This window comes from Urocitellus parryii, chromosome 2 (genome assembly GCF_045843805.1).
Source record: "Urocitellus parryii isolate mUroPar1 chromosome 2, mUroPar1.hap1, whole genome shotgun sequence".
Lineage (NCBI taxonomy): Eukaryota > Metazoa > Chordata > Mammalia > Rodentia > Sciuridae > Urocitellus > Urocitellus parryii.
In genome coordinates, this window is record NC_135532.1 from 103,331,686 (window position 1) to 103,349,428 (window position 17,743).

Below are 17,743 nucleotides of genomic sequence, written 5' to 3' on the forward strand. Positions count from 1 at the left end.
ATTATTTCCATGGAGAATGCCTTGGCGCGTTTATCAGTATTTTATTAAGAATTACCACGCATATTTAAAACAAAACTACACGTGTCAAAACCATTGAGAAAGGCATTAGGTAATGCTCAGACATGGCTTCCCGGAAGCGCAGACAAGCCCTCATTCTCCCCGTCCCTGTGCAGACGTAGATCTGGGGCTTCTGCTAGGAGAAGCTCAGTGTCCCTGTGGGTACAATCACAGTCGGCCCCTACCCACTTAGTGTATACCCTTTTGTCCAATTTCTTCCTCTTTTTTTTTTTTTTTTTGGTTGTGCTGGTTGAAAAGCACCCTGGGAAACAAGGCCTTGAAAGGCAAACTCTAAGACAGCTCAGGAGCAACTGTTGCAAGAGCTGCTGGGAATCAAGTAAACAAGGAAAGGCAAGCCGGGGTAATGGAGCAGGTGAAGAAAAAAAAAAATTAAAAAAACAAAAGCCCAGGATCTCAAATCTCAACCAAACAGATACAGCATGCTTTTAAAAAGAGATTATTGTGATTTAAATCGACTTCCAAGCTAAGCCTGGAAAAACATGGGGGTCTGGCCAGAAGCAATTGAGCTTTGATGCCTTTTCTTTATTTTTACATCACATTCCAAGTGTATTTAACAGTTTTGCCTTTTTTTTTTTCCTCTTTAACCACAGAGCTCCTGGCCTGCACAGTCCAAGTGAACTCGAGACAACCCATTTACGGTTCAGCTCTCTGCCCTGTTGGCCAGCAGTGCCCATCAATTTCGAAGGCCACTGCGTGTCTCCATCACAGAAGCCTGTGGTAGAGAGAAAAGCAGATCCAGGTGTCCTGCTGTCTTGAAGTAGAGGCCCCAGGCCCTCTGGAAGCACAGCTGGCTGCTGGAAGCCAGACGGCCTGTCTTCCCTGCCCAGTGCCCACGGTGCACTGCCCGCCATTTCCCTTCCTTCTGTCTGTGCAGTGAAAGATTCTTTCAATCAGCAAACTCTTCCTGCACTTTACGAAGCCCCCCCCCCCGCCTCCAGAATTTACAGTGCCCAAGCTTGTCAGTGTGAGGTTTTTTTTCTTCCTTTCATTTCCAAATGTCCCTCTTTCTATGTGCGCAACTTCATAAAAACTTAGCCAAGTAAACAACAAAGCATCAATATTGCAAAGAGTTTAAATTTCCCTCTGGGACTGGACAGAAAGGACTTTTGTTCTCTCTCTCTCCTGCTCTGTTCTCCATAATCATCTCTGGTCCCAGGCATTTGGCACTTGGGCTGCCAGTGCCTGTGTCTGGGTAGTGACAAAGCCCCTGGTCAGGTGGCTGCCTGCTTGGGGTCCTTCTGCTTTTCAGACATTAGAACCATTTTTTTTTTCTTTTTTATGCCTCCAACTCCCAGCATTTAACTCCTGGCTGTGCACTGAACAAATGTATCCTTTCAGAGTGGGTGAGTTTTAAAAGGAACTCACCAGAACTCTATTTTTTCTTTATAAATTTATTCATTTATTCTAATTAGGTACATATGATAACAGAATGCTTTTTGGTTCGTTGTAGCCAATTGCAGCATGACTTTTCATTCCTCTGTACAAGATGTAGTGACATATCATATGTGCAGTACCAAGGTAATAATGTCCATCACATTCCACCATCTTTCCTGCCCCCATGACTCCTTCCCACCCCTCCCTTCCCTTTGCCCAATCAAAGTTTCTCCATTTTCCCCATGCCCCCCACCCATTATGGATCAGCATCCACTTATCAGAGAGCACATTTGGCCTTTAGATTTTTGGGATTGGCTTACTTCGCTTAGCATGATATTCTCCAACTCCATCCCTTTACCTGCAAATGCCATAATTTTATTCTCTTTTAATGCTGAGTAATATTCCATTATGCAAATACACCTCAGTTTCTTTATCCATTCACTTATTGAGGGGCATCTAGGTTGGTTCCACAGTTTAGCTATTGTGAATTGAGCTACTATAAACATTGATGTGGCTGCACCACTATAGTATGCTGATTTTAAGTCCTTTGGGTATAGACCAAGGTGTGGGATAGCTGGGTCAAATGGTGGTTCCATTCCAAGTTTTCTAAGGAATCTCCATACTGCTTTCCAGAGTGGTTGCACCAATTTGCAGTCCCACTAGCAGTGTATGAATGTGCCTTTCCCCCCACATCCTCATCAACACTTGTGGTTGTTTGTATTCTTGATAGCTGCCATTCTGACTGGCTTGAGATGAAATCTTAAGAGTAGTTTTGATTTGCATTTCTCTAATTACTAGAGACTTTGAACATTTTTTCACATATTTGTTGATTGACTGTATCTCTCTTCTGAGAAGTGTCTGTTTAGCTCCTTAGCCCATTTATTGATTGGGCTGTTTGTTCTTTTGGTGTTTTGATAAAGAACCCACCAGAACTCTAGATGCCGGTGTTGCTGGGATCCTCAGAAACATATGACCTTTTATTTGGGGACCTTAGACCTGGCGGGAACTTTCCACAGGATGAAAGGCAGGAGGGATGGAGTGGTGGGCATAACTGTAAACAGGCACTTCTGACTGGGGACAAGCCATGGGAGGTCTCATGGGGGAGCAGCTCAGGATGACGCCTTGGGCAACCTGTGTGGGGGGGATCTGTGAAAAGTGGCCCTGTTCCCTGGGCAATCTGTCACTTCAATTTCTCAAGAAGGAGGCTTGGGAGACTGGTAGGAACTTGAGAAATTTCAGTTCCTTTGCCTGTACAAGGAGAATAAGTAATGGTACATATTTCAGAGGGCTGGTATGAGAATCAATGACTTAGGGTAGGGGACAGAGAGAAGTTCAGGTGTGGCCACGGTTGGAAAGCACACTGGAAATACCCCTGAGTCTGGGTCTACCTCCTCCACATGTACTCTAAACACAGTTTCTCTTCCTTCTTTGTAAGGCAAGAGGAGATGTTCACTGATTCCATAGACAGCATTCCAAGCCAGGTAGCCCTTCAGCACTGTAGGTTCAGAAATAAACATGGAGGGAGTCCTGCTCTCCTGGGGATGGGGGTCTCTGGGCCTAGGGAGAGGAATTGCCACCCATGTTGGGCAGGGGCACAAAAGGGAAGCTTTGGGAGTCCAGAAAAGCTCTGAGCAGGTTTTTGGGAGGATGGTACATCTGAACAGCCACCCTCACTGCAGAGGGCAAATGGTAACATAACACAGGTGAGGCCTTGTTCACCAAATCAATTCTTCCCACTGTAGTGTATTGAAAGGAGATTAAAAAAAGAATCTGCAGAACACCGAAGCTCAATGACTCCTTGATTCTGCACTAATATCCTTGCCCATTCTTGATACATTTTCAATTTACTTTTGTGGCAATTTACACTGAAGGAAACTGTCCAGGATCAGTACCAAAGGACTCAATGAAATAGGTCATGGAGTTAAATGCTGTGGCAAAACACAGGGCTTAATTTTATAGATAAAATTTAAACTGCTTAGCTCCTTTTTTTTTTTTTTTCATTTTTCGTGTGAAGACTGATATTACACAGTGGCAGAGGGATGCTTCTAGAAACCAGGAAGTCATCTTCCTGATTCCATAAGTAACTGTGGGGATGGGGGTGGGCATGCACTCTGGCCTTGCAGCTAATAGATATGGCCTTAGGGCGGAGACCTGAGTGGTCCACCTTCCACCTCCCCTCACCTGGCTGCTCCTGGACAGGAATCTTGCCTCTGCTGGTAGACAGAGCAGAGGACAACACTCCAACACGGGTTCTGTTGGAACTTCTCGAAGCCAGGTCAGCACTGAAGTCATTGCTAATAACACACATTCCTGGCAGCACCAAGCTGCTCCCTAACATCGAGGCGTGGGAACTTGATCCCAGGTGATCTCTACACATTAGTGGAGAACCGCAGACTGGTGGGAGCTGAAAAGACCACTTCCTTCCAGTCATCCGAGGTTAGTTCATTAACCCAGCTCCAGGCTCCAAAGTAAACAAGGACCACTTTTCTATAATAACCAAATTACCAATTTTATGAGTATGGAATAAAAGGATATGGGTTTCTTAGGTTGTAAATGTTTTATAGAGTTAATGCAATTTCATTTTTGAGGCTTGTTTCTAATAATACCCCTAATTTACATGTCTAATGTATTCCTTGGTCAATTCTGCTTATGGAAATTTAAGATGATCTTTTCCATGTGTAATGTAAGACATAATTTAAGCTAACCTAAAGCCGGCCGTTCTTACCAAGCACGTAAAAATTAGTCCCAACAGGGAATGCTTTTTTCAAAGTGTTATTTATTTATTTCTTCATTTCACCTGCTGTTTAGTGTTCCTCTAACTGTTCTGCATTATGGTCAACGGGGGCCCTTTACCTCCTCCAGAGAGAGAGGACCAAAGATGCTTGGGAAACACTGGAGTGGACACAGTGAGACCGATTTTTGCTGCAAACTATAGAGGCTCTGAGAGTCCAGAGCACATGGATGTATACAGCAGCTTTCCAAGAAGAGGAAAGAAATCCCAGGGTTTCACTAGCTCATTTGGCTTTCATGGATCATTCTTTGGAATAAGTGTTCAGAAGAAAGCCATGCTTTGGGAAATATTTGGTGAACTCCATCTGCAGATTACATCATGGAATGAGAGTGCAGAAATCTCCACCCCTGTCATCCAGGTTTATATATAAATAGCAACCAGCATCTACCTGGTCATCTCCAACACTGCTACCATCAACTCCTGGTCATCATGCCTGGCCACCAGCCAGATCCTCATAACCACCATCCTGCCATAATGAACAAGACCACTGTCGACACCATCACTGTGACCTTTGCCTCATTACCACCACCAATGTTCCCATTGCCATTCCAATAACACCAACACCATCACCACCACACTGACCGACCAAGCCCGCTGCATCGTTACCACCATCACCGACAGTAACTACCACCACTGCAGCCACCAGGACTGCTGTCAAAGCAGCCATCGCCACTGCTCCTACTGGTGCCGTCATCCTTCCCATGGCCAGATGAGGAGAGGAGGGGACATAGAAAATACAGTGTCATTATTCTAGGTTGTATGCAAAGTCTGGATGGTAAATACAATTGCAATTATTTCCCCGAGTTACTATGGCATCTCAATAACCATTGAGTGGAACTAGGTGTGGTACTAGCAGAATCCTGAGGTCTGGAGTCTAGAGTCTAACAAGACCTTCAGTTCAAAGCAGGGATCTCCATCTCACGGGTTCAACCTGCCACACAGAGTTGCATACCAGCTAATCTCATAGGAGGACTCAGCCCCACTCTGCCTTCAGATATGTGGATGGTGTCCTTGTCCTAGCCACGGGGCAATCATAAACTTTAAAAGCAGCACAAAGTGAAGCTTGTGTCCCCTTTGAGCAGGTACCTTAGGGAGAGTCACAACAGACCAGCTCTGAACTTTCTCAACTATGTGCTCTTGTTGAGTGTGTGAGTCAGCTTTTTGTTACTGTGACAAAGTACCTGAGAAAATCAACTTAAAGGAGGGTGTGGGGTGTGGCTGGAGGAGATAGGAATTGGGGGGGGGTGGCTTTGGGGTATATTTTGTATTGCAGAATGAATACATCTCTCTGCTTCCTGATCATCATGTGAGCTGCTGCCCTCTGCCACACTCTTCTGCCATGATATTCTGCCTCACGTTGAGTCCCAAGGAATGGAGCCAGCCTTCTATGGACTGAGACCTCTGAAACTGTGAGCCCTCAAATAAACTTTTCCTCCTCTACAGTTGTGCTGGTCAGGTCCTTTAGTCATAGCAGTGAGAAAGCTGATTAAAACCCCCAGTGATCTGCATCCATCCACTAGGTCTCACTTGCAGTCTCTACTTGTAGTCCCACTCATCCATTCAGTTATGAGCCCATCAATGGTGGATTCACTGAGGAGATAAGAGCCTCATAATCTAATCACTCCCCAAACCCCTGCCTCTCTACAATGCTACAATAGACACACGAGCCTTTGGGGGTGCATTAGTCAACTTTTAATCACTGTGACCAAAACAGTCCATAAAACACTAAAAGGAAGAAGAGTCTACTTTGGCTCTGAGTTTCACAGGTCTCATCCATGGTTGGCCGATATCACTGCTATGGGCTAGAGGTGGGGCAGAACATCCTGGCAGAGGGCAGGTCTGAGGAAGCCAATCACCTCGCGGCAGCCAGGAAGCAGAGAGAGAGGAGGAGCCTGGGTGGGGTGGGGTGGGGTGGGGCCCCGGGGATAGAAAAACCCCAGGATTGAACCCAGGAACCACTTAGCCATATCCCCAGTCCCCCTTTTTTAAAAATATTTTATCTTGAGAGAGAGTGTTGCTAAGATGCTTAAGGCCTTGCTAAATGGCTGGGGCTGGCTTTGAACTTGGAATCCTCCTTCCTCAGCCTCCTGAACTGCTGGGATACAGGTGTGTGCCACCAGGTTACATATACCATCTTCTTACTTCTTACAACTCTTGTGTGGAAGAACTGTACGGTCACCCCCACTTTTCTGATGAACAAATAGAGACATTAAATAAATAGCCCAGGGATCTAAAGCTGATTAGTTGTACAACTAGGATCTAAACCCAGGTAATCTGTTTCTAGGACTGTGATTTTATTCCAAATGCCATTGTGAGCTCACCGTCTGTGTCCTGTCTATGCAGTGAGTAAATGTCAGCGGCACACACACCATCCTGCATGGGCTGATTTTGGAGGTGTTCAGGCTATAGTTGATTATGTGTGACTTGTTTCATGGGCTGATTTTTGAGTGTAGCACCAGAGGTCATGCCAGTCCACTGAATTCTATGGGGAAAAAAAGATGAAAGGCCAGGAGCGCAGAGTGGTACCTGGTGTCCTGGTGGAGTGACAGCAGTCTGTGAGCCAAGTTCTCCGTCATCCATGTCAGTAGCATGCAGTGGGTGGGCTGCGGTGTCAGGGGTGCTTCTTGTTATTCTATAGCATATCACATGCATCGAAGTCCTAGGACTTGAGTAAAATTCCTTGGGCTCTAATAGCTGGAAAGTTTTCCAAGCACCTGCACAGACAGCAAGAGTCAGTCACTCCAGACAGACCAGCGGTGACTCTGATGAGAGGGTAGAGGTGCCACCCTGTGATCCTCAATCCCTCATCCTCCTCTTGATATTCATTCCTGAGTCATCTTGATACTAGACGTGATCGCTTTGCAAATCCGAGTATTGTTAACTTTTTTTTTGGTAGTGCTGGGAATTGAACCCAGGGCCTTATGCATGTGAGGCAAGCACTTTACCAACTGAGCTATATCCCCAGCCTCTTGTTAACTCTTAAAAATAGAAAAAATAGATGAAAACATGTGTATATTCTTCACAAATACAGAAACTGGAAGAGAGAGAGAGAGAGAGAGAGAGAGAGAAACTCCCTTAAATGGCGCTAAGTCACTGCCCCAGCCTAAGGGTCCACAGTGGGTCCATGGTCAGGGATGCTCAGACTTGCTGTCAGGGAGGTTGCTGGGCTGACCTTGAAGACGCCCTTCAGCTCTAAGTTCCCTCATCTTCTCACTCTTCTTTATCAGTGCCCGGGATGTGGAGGCTCTGTGCTGTGTGGATAGGGTTGACATCCTTACAGTCTCAGAAGGCAGCTGCCAGGATTCCCCTAAAGTCTCTCCATTGGCCCCGCGTCTGCGGTCACTTCCAGACAGGAGACACTGGACAGTAGCTCTGTGTCTCTGGCTTTGAGGTTGTTGCTTGTTTATGAATCTGGTGCTCATTTTAACTAGACCAAGTACCTCTTAGATTAAGATTTTTCATCTCTGAAATGGGGAAATAATACCAGCCTCATGGGTGTATTCTGGAGAGTAAATAACGTGATAAAAATACTTTGTGAAATCTAAGAAACTATTCACATGTCGCATTGTTACCATCATTTTGTTTTCACATGATTAAAATTTTTGACTGTAACATATTAACTGAACTATGTAGATGATGATTTCAACATAATTGGCTTCCTCTGTACTTCCCCCTATTTATTTAAACTTTTGATTTTATAATAGTTTTAGACTTAGAAAAGTTTGAGGTAACACCAAGAACTCCCATATTATTTTTGCTCAGCCTTTGTCAATGTTAGCATTGTACACAATCATCTATACCAGGAAATCAGCATTAACACCATCTGCTGATCTAGGGGCTTCCTCCATATTGTCCCCACTGCCCCATGGTGCCATTTTTCTGGTATCCTCCATCTCTGCCAGTCGGGGAAGCACCTAGGTCTTTCAGGATCTGGACACTGGGGAAGTCCTGGGTGGTGATTTGGAGACCACCCCTCAGCCTGGTTCCTTGAGGGTGTCTCATGACTGATGAAGCTTGCTCATCTTAGGTGAGATACTTCACAAGGACCGCTGGTCCCTTCCCAGTGCGCCATGGCAGAGGGCACAGGATGCTGATCTGTCTTGATTCTGGGAACGTTAACTTGGATGCTTGGGCGAGAGGGTGTCTGCCAGACTTCTCCACAGTGGTTACTGTGCGCCCCTGTGTGTCTGTAATTAATAAGTACCTCATCGGAAAACACCACGAGGAGATGTAAATAGCCCACTTCCCTTCCTACTTCTGCATCTAATTTTAGCATCCACCAATGACTCTGGTTTGCAAGGATCCTTACTGTGATATTTGTGAAACGGTGGTTTTCTATTTCCAACATTTCTTCTATAGTTTTAATTAGAATTCGAATACAAGGAAGAACTGCCTTTTCTCCTGCCTTTACTTATTCATTTATTTTTATCAATATGGACTGAGGTGTATTTTATTCTGTTCCACAGAGTTAATCCAATATTCTTATTTATTTGTTAAATGATCCCAGATTTGTCCAGTGGAAGCGCCTTTAAGTTGCCTTCTCTCTGTCCCCTGTTATCTATTCAGCATCCCCTTGCTTTCTGGAACCATGGGATGTTCAGGGTTATCCTGTAATGTCCCTGTCCAGCCGCTGGGTCAACCATTTCTTCCAGGGAGTCTGGTTTCTGCTATTGAAGACTGGCATTTAGAAGCCAAGGGGGTTGGTTGTACCCATTGCCTCTGATGTCGTGGTTTCTAGACCTTCTTAGAAGAGAGAGCTTGGAAATTATATACTGAAGTGGCACCCCCTTTCTCCACGGAAAAGCCTGCTTCACCATGGCTGATTTTAGGACTGTCAGCAAAAGAGTCTCTGCAAAAGAGTCCAATGTAGATAAACGTCCTATTTTCATGTCACCCTGTTTACTTGGCCACTGGCCGAGAAGATACCAGTACTCCGGGTGCTGGACACCCCCTTACTAGTTTTTCACAAACGTATCCAGTATAGTACTTTGAAGAAATGTGCAAACAAGGCCTCTGGCCTTGAGCTGGGGCTTCACAGAGATGTCTACATTTTTAAGATAAGTTACAAATGGGCTCCATGGTAACAGCTGGCAGGGGGAGGAAAGAAAGGGGAGAAGCTCTCCCCTTCTCAGGTGTTGTCCTTGAAGAGTTAACTTGCCCAGAACAGTGAAAGAAAAAGCTTCTTTATGTGAACTTCTGCAGACTGTGAACTTCTGAGCCCCTCCCCTTACATGCTGGGTATAAAACTCTGAAACTCCCTGAACTCGGGGTTCAGGGGATTGATTGATTATAGCAAAGGCTGTACACTCTGAACCTGGCTGCAGCCAAATAAAACGGTTTCCTGCTGTCTTCGGTGCATTGCCTCGTCTGTCCCTACAACAATACCTATGTGTATAATTTTATATCCACGACACCTGCATCCATGCCTACCTACTTATCCATCCTAGCAATATGTCCACACACCTGTTTTTTTCTAGAATTATCCATCTGCACATACATTAAAAACTATGTGTTGGTGCTAAAACCTCCAACTCCAATTCAACACCAAAGATTTCATTCTAGTTTTCTGTCCTTTGAAATGTGTAATCACTTTCTTCGACAGTAAGAAACTGGGCTCTATCATCCACAATAATTATTTGCTTGATCCTAGTATATACCTAAGGTAGTTCCAAAAATTTCACCCACACCCCTGTGGAAAACCAATGCTAGCTGGAGAACTGCACTGACGACGTGTCCATTTCTCAGGTTCTGAGCCCTGCAGGACCTATCTTCATGTGCTCTTGTTCCTGGGGTCAGCTCCTCCCTTTCTACTGCCTTCAGTGTGCTGATGCATTCTTTCACAATACAGCCAGCTTCTCTTACAACTGCTTGAGTTATATTTGGGTTCCTATTGAATCCCAGCAGGCTTTAATTATACGTGTAGTTTTTCCTGGCTTGGGGGTTCTCTGTTCTAAGAGTCAGTACTGTAGAAAGAGGCACACCCGGGAAGGGTCCCTCGGCTCACCCCATCTTCTGCTCCTTTCCCATCCCCCATTCTTTACACTTCCCATATACCACTGCGAGCTGCCAATCTCACTAGTTCATAGAATCTATCCTTAAATGATTTTGTCCTTTTAAATTTATTTTCCCTATAATTATCAGTAACTCATAAATTTCCCCAAGGTCTGACTCTGTCTTGACAACCTCATCTTTAGGAATATTTATACAGACACATCTATTCAATTCGTTTTAATTAACCCCCTTTGTGCTGCTGGGAATTCGACTTCACAGAATGTCTGATCCGACTGGATCTTTTTGAATGCTCTTTGCGAGAGGTTTCTTTATGGTCTGCTTAGCGGAGGAGCCAAGCGCTGGTCCCTGACTCTGATCGTCGCTTCCCATTTGCAAGACAGAGATGGTTACCAGCCCTGGCATCTCAACCCTGGAGCTGTCTCCTTGGGGACCTGAGAGTTTGGCCCTGACTGGCTGGTGCAGCGGCAGCAGCAGCTGAAGGCGACAGAGAGCATAGTCTGTCCAGGAGATGAGCAGCCTGTGGCAGATGACAGCCCTGGCTTTGAGCTCTCTGGGACCCGGGATTTGCCAAACACTTGCAGAACATGTCACCTGTCCAGACCTCAGGTGTCCTTATTCCTGTAAAACGGGAACATTAACACTTATCTCACAGGGCTGTTTGGAGGACACAGCATGGAAGAGACCCCGTGGAGGGGGGTGTCCCTCCTCACTTCATCCTTACTCTAATACAGTCATGTGCCAATTTGTTAATGTTTTGGGTAACTGTGGCTTGATGGGCAGTTGTGAAAAGTAATACAGAACATCCCATGATCGCTTTACCTAGTTACTCTCACTGGGAACTTCTTGCAACATTGTACTTCTGTACATTGAGATTGATAAAATCCACTGATTCACTGATCTTATTAGATGTCATATAGTTTGTTTGTTTTGGTACCAAGGATTGAACTCAGGGGCACTCAACCACAGAGCCACATCCCCAGCCCTATTTTGTATTTTATTTAGAGACAGGGTCTCACTGAGTTGCTTAGTGCCTCACTGTTGCTGAGGCTGGCTTTGAACTTGAGATCCTCCTGCCTCAGCCTCCCAAGCTGCTGGGATTACAGGGGTGCACCACCACACCTGGCTAGATGTCACAGTTTTATATGCAGTAACCTGAGTGTGTGTAATAGTTTTATGAAATTTATCACATCTGTGGTCTTCATGCACCCACTGGTCAAGACATGTACACTCCACCCCACAGGAAATTGAGCTGCTCTTTTTTGTCTATTTCTCTTCCCTCCCATCTCCCAAGGCCCATCCCTAACCCCAGCGACCACAAGTCTGTTCTTGAATTATATAATTTTATTGTTTCAAGAATGTATGCTAAGTGGAATCATATCACATATCACCTTTTAGGATGAGCATTTTTGATTCATCATCGTTCCCTAGAGATTCATCCACGTTGCTGCATGAATAGCTCATTTCCTTTTATTGCAGAGGAATAGTCTAGAGTATGGATATATTCATCCCTTGAAGGACATTTGGGTGGTTTCTGGGTTTTTGCTATTATGAAAGAAACTGTAACAAACATTAAAAACAAACTGTAAAAAAAACATACTGGTTTTTGTGTGAATCTAAGTTTTCATTTCTCTAGGATGAGTAACTGGGATGCGATTGCTGGATCATGGTGGTTTCAGGTCTAGTCTTATAAGAAGCTACCCAACTTCTTCCCAGAGTAGTTGAGCCTTTTTACATTCTTTCTGTCACTTACCAGTGATCCAGTTTCTGAGCATCTTTTCCAGCATTTGGTATTGTTGCAATGTTTTTATTTTAGCTACTTTGGTAGGTGTGTAGTAATGTGTTACTGTGGCTTTTAAGCTTTTAATAGTGTTAAATATCTTTCATGTGCTTATTTATTATCTATATATCCTCTTCCATGAAATGTCATGTCTTATGCCCATTTCCTTGTTGGACTGATTGTGTTTTTATTATTGAGTTTTGGGAAAGTTCTTTATGTATTCTAGATTCTAATCTCTTCTTGGATGTGTGGTCAGCAACAATCCTTTTTTAAAATTTTATTAAATTTTTATTTGTTTTAATTAGTTAAACATGACAATAGGATGCATTTATGCACTTTGATATATCATACATAGACGGGACATAATTTCTCATTTTTCTGAGTGTACATGTTGCAGAATCACATTGGTCATGTAGTCCCATATATGCATACAGTAATAATGTCTGTTTCATTTCTATCCCCACATCCCCTCCCCTCTCCCCCCATCACTTCCCTCTACCTAGTCTAATGTAACATTATTCTTCCCTAGTGCCCCTCCCCGCCTTACTGTGAATTAGCATCTGCATATTAGAGAAAGCATCCGACCTTTGGTTTTGTGGGATTGGCTTATTTCGCTTACATGATATTATCCAATTCCAACCATTTACTGGCAAATGCCATAATTTCATTCTTCTTTAAAGCTGAGTTGTATTCCATTGAGTATATATACCACATTTTCTTTATCCATTCGTCTATTGAGGGACACCTAGGTTGGTTCCATAGTCTAGCTATTGTGAATTGAGCTGCTCTAAACATTGATGTGGCTGTGTCCCTGTAGTATGCTGATTTTAAGTCGTTTGGGTATAAACCAAGAAGTGGGATAGCTGGGTCAAATGGTGGTTCCATTCCCAATTTTCTGAGGAATCTCCATACTGCTTTCCATATTGGTTGCCCCAATTTGCAGTCCCACCAGCAATGTATGAGTGTACTTTTTTCACACATCCTCACCAACTGTTTTTAAGGAATAATGTCAGTGAAGCCCAAAGGGAGGGGCCTTTTGAGGTATCTGAGGACCTCTCTGTGAAGCACACACACCTGTCCAGTGCTGTTCCAACCCCACCCTGGTGCAGCCGGGTCTGGAGCTAGAACACCATAGCAACTGCCGCCCCACAGACCCTTTCAAAGTCAGCCTCAGTTAAGCCACATCTCAAGGTAGAAATGCAAAGACAGAGAAAATACCGGTTTGTTATAAGGTCCAAAAAGCACCTCTGTTTGAAAGAATTTGGAATGTAACACTGTAACCTCAAATCCTTGAAGCTTCCCATGATAGGCAAAAACTTATCTTGGTTCAAAACAATTGCTGGAGTAATTCAGCATTCTTAAGCCTATCTTCTCCAGAAAAATCTTTTAAATTAGAAATGGGAAAATGAATAGTTTTTTTTTTTCAGGTCAAGCTGGAGCACTGTCCATGAATATATATTAAAATCACTCTATTTGATTAATAAGCGTCTGTGTGAGCCCAAGATTAAAGCAACATGCTGAGCTTATATAATATTTACTCACGCTCTCCTGGTATCTCCTGAAGCCCAGCAGACCCAGAACTGGGGCTGTCGCTGCCTAAAATGGAATTATTATAGCTTAATTTCCCCCCTTATCTCAGATTGTACTGCACCACCTTATCATGATGCATTTAATTCTCTCCATATGCACTGTGTAATAGAGAATTAAAATTAAAATCACAAGGGGAGCGGAAGTGCTGTGAATCATGCCGGACACCCATCAGACATTTTTATTTAACACAGAAAATTGCTGGTGTGAATGTTATTACAATAAATATGCTTTAATTTAAAATGCAAGTCACTGAGAGGAAAAAAAAACTGGGAGCCATAAAATATGTTTCCCCTCCTCAAGGTTGTCCAAAGGGGAGGGAAAAAAAAGGGCAAGTCTCTGGACTGGGTTGTTATCTTTACGATGCAATTTAATCTGGATGCCACAAGCATGTGGGGCAGGATTGTTAGGAAATAACATCATAAAGTATCAAGGAAGGGATAAAAGAAAACAGGAGAAACTGTTTTGTGGTTTTTCTCCCTTCTATGCATAGATATGAGAATATTCTGTTATTAACCCGCCTGGTCATGGCTTTAAATCAGCCCTGGGTTTGGGCTTACTCAGGACACAAGAGAAGAGACCTAGCACACACTGGATCTGTCACATGGGCTGGACACTTTATGTACATCATCTCTTTTAAGCCTTAAAATAAACAACCCTGTAAGGTTAGAAGAGGTTATTCCTGTGCTGGAGGGGCAGAGTCAACCGCTCAAGGTCATGCAGCTGGTAAGTTGGTTTGGCATCAAGGTCGACTGCAATGCCCATGGGTTCTTTCTGTCACCCTGTGGTCATAGGGAGGGGAGCAGTGTCCCCTCTGAAGTTCACCACCATTCTGCATTATTTTCTTTTGATATGCAAGGGAGAACAGAAATAGGACCCAGGAGCAACCAAGTCAGAGCTGAGCGCGGCTGGGCAGCCAGCCAGGTCTGGGTGAGGTCTGGGTGAGGCAGGCTGTGTGTCATAGCCATGGCCTCCTAGGTCAGGACAGAGATCTGACTGACTGCAGATGTGTGCCCAGGTCTGCTCCATAAGACTGAGAATTGGGGCTTTTCCTTCTGGAGGGATCTGTTGCACCAATCATTGAAAAGTTTGGAGAATAAATTCTGGAGACCTTAGTTTGGAACTCTGAATTTGACCCAGAGCAAAATCCAGGAAAAGAATCTGAAACTGACTGTCTCTAAGCACTTAGGAAAAGTGATGACTGCTCAGAGCAAGAATGGGTCACTTCCTTCCTTGGTAGTTTCCAGATGAGCAGGGCAGTAACAGCCGTGGTTGCAAAGCCTCATCCAGGTATTTGCCAAGGTCTCCCAAGATGACCTTGGCAAAGGGGTGGGAATGCATACAAGGTCACGTTGCAGGCAGGTGGAGTTGTCCACTGCTGCATGACTGTCCCCCCAAAGGTGACTCTCCCCTCTGGTGGAGAGTGCTGGAACACTCAGGATCAGCAGGTGCAAGCACTGGGTCAGGGTCAAGGCTATCTAGATCCAGGTTGCTGTGAGATCCCAGCAGCTGCTTTTCCAGAGGCTGAGGATCCCGTGCCAAGGCTCCTCCCATGGTCTAGGCTCTACCTAGTGGGCACCTGATGGCTCACTTGGTTAAAGACTTTCAGTGTGTCCCCTTCACCTGAAGTCCCCTCTCCTTGTCTGGCATTGCAGACTCCAAGGTCAAGTTCTGGCCCCTTTTCTACTTCCTGTTGGTCCCCCTGAACTCTTAGCTGACCCAGCTCTGTGGTGGGACTTGCACCTTCAGGAGGACCATGAAGCCTGCTGTGCAGCAGGGAGCAGTGGCCTTGGACCAGACCTGAGTTCAGGTCCCAGAGCCCCCAGGTTAGCTGCTAAGTGACAATTCCCTATGCCTCCACGGCCCTGCGTGTCAGGGTGGGAACGGTACTCCTGACAGCTGAGCTGCGCTTGCACACAGCCTCCTTCACTCACTCCAGCCCACGTCACGTTCTCCTGTGCATGGCCGTTGTCCCTGGGCCTCAGGTGTTCCTGCCCCGTCCAACGTGCCACCTGGTTCCATTTGAATCCGACCCTCTTGAGGAATAGAGGTGCCTCCTCTTTGTAAGAGGCATCTGTACTCAGGCCTGCACACAGGGCAGGGTCCTCATCTCTGCTCCTTGGTTTTCAGAAGGCTCTGCCCTCCTCCTCCCTGCATCTTCTCCTTCTTTACGAGGGCATCATCTACCAACCTTACAAATATGGCCACACTCTGGCTTTGAAATCTGGCACGTGATGTTCCTCTTCACCCCTCACCTGGCCACTGCCTGGGGTGATTTCCAAGCCTATATGGACCACCCACTGAAGGCCTCAGTTCCTGCCTTCTGGCCTCTCACAGTTCCTCCGCTGAATCTTGAAGTTCCTTCCTGCATTGGACCTTGCAAGTCCTAGGACTGCCCCAGAGTCTCGAATCTGTCCCCAGGCCCTGAACACACTCTGGCTCCTCCCAGTCACATATTCTGCCACTTTGGATAAAACCATGTATCCACCCCCCTGAGGGCTCCCACCCATGCATGACCCTCCCAGCCCATCTGCTCCCTCCTGCGCTTTATTTCTGGTCCACCTGAGATCCCGAGGTGAGTCCTTTCAAGGATCCTCAAAGCGGTCCCTAAAGCCAGGTCCCTCCTCACCTCCACCACTCTCAGGTAGCACACTGCCCCCCCCCCCCCGAGGTTGGACGCAGATTTACGGTTTCTCTGAGGCTTCCCTGGAGAAGCCAAGAGCTGCTGGGAAAAGCCACCCCGGGGCTCGCAGCTCTGACCTCAGATGGACCAGCCACATCAACTGGTAGTGCCTGTACATAGGGCCACCCACAATATAACCAATATCTTCCCCCCTCAAGTCCCTGAGCTTCCCAGCAGCCCTCACAGTCAGCTGAGAATGGTGACGCTCACCTTGGAGGACCAGAGAAGCCTCTCCCTGCTGCCAAATACCCCTTCCTAACACCCACCACTGTCCTGCCCACCTCCCCTCCAGGAGCAAGGGGCAGGAGCCCAGGCTGGTCCACCCACCCGAGCTGGGGGTCCCTTCCTCTCACCACGGAGGCTGCAGACCTAGCAAGTGCAACCTGAATCTGCTGGGGAAGGTGCATGTTCTGTGGTCCACACACTGTAATTTTTTTGAAAATCTTTTAACGAGCCCATATTTAATATTTTAGGATTTTTTCTTTTGACCTTTTTATTTTGATAAAACTTCAGGAGAAGTTGCAAGAATAGTAAAAATAATTTTCATATGATTATTTCACTGGGATTCCCTGAATGGAAATATTTCACCATGAAGGCTTTATCCTTCTCCCTCTCTCTGCTCCCCTAATTCCACACACTTTTCTGACCCAGCTGAGTACATTGCAGGTGCGATTCCTAAATACTTAAAATGTTTCTTTGACATAACTTTAATAAAATAATCAAAATCAGGAGATTAACACCGACACAACACTATTATCTGACCTAACAGATCTAATTTATATTTTTGTCAATTCTCCCAATATTCCCCATTATAGCAATCAATCATCAATCAATCAACCAATCAATGCATGGGCTGCACTTAGCTGTCACACCGCGTAGCTCTTCTTTCCTGTGGAATAGCTATTTTGTGTATCGTGGCAGTGACATTTGTATAGGCCAATCATTCTGTAGAATGTCCCTGTCTTTAGAGTCAGAGTATGCCCCTCTGGGGATGGCACAGATGGGACAGTGAGCCCTTCCCAGTGGGTCACATCAGGGCGTGTGTGTTGTCCCTCTGTCCTGGACTGTTAGCTTTGACCATTTGGTTAGGATGGTGTGGGCCACGTTTCTCCAGTGTGAGGTCAGTAAATCATGACTCCCCTTGGAATCAGTACGTCTAATTCTAGGAGTTATTTCGCAGCCATGTACATATCTTGTCATCCCATGTCACCTAGCTTTAGGACCCACTAGTGATTCTGGTGTAAGTCAGATGGTTTCCAAGTGGTGATTTTCCAGCCCTCGTCCCTTTAGCACTGGAGTTCTACCTGAGGAGTGCTCTCCTTTTCTCCCCATTTGTTTGTTCACTTGATTGTTAAAATCGGCTAGACTCTTACTGAATCTTAGTTCAGTGAGTCCTGCGTATTTACTTCATTATTTATTTTCATGCTCAAACTGTCCTGGC

The 17,743-nt window shown here is 45.4% G+C and overlaps 1 protein-coding gene across 3 annotated transcripts in view; it reads right to left on the minus strand.

Annotated features, from left to right (window-relative positions):
- Nmnat3 (nicotinamide nucleotide adenylyltransferase 3) overlaps positions 1-17,743 on the minus strand; it is a 109,698-nt gene that overhangs the window by 30,647 nt on the left and 61,308 nt on the right. Inside the window, exon 3 of one of the 3 annotated variants that reach the window (XM_026385063.2) lies at positions 13,575-13,628. The exons of the other annotated variants lie outside the window; for them this stretch is intronic. Coding sequence (XP_026240848.2) covers positions 13,575-13,628 — 54 coding nt within the window. The remainder of the gene's footprint in view (positions 1-13,574; positions 13,629-17,743) is intronic. 3 annotated transcript variants of the gene reach the window in all.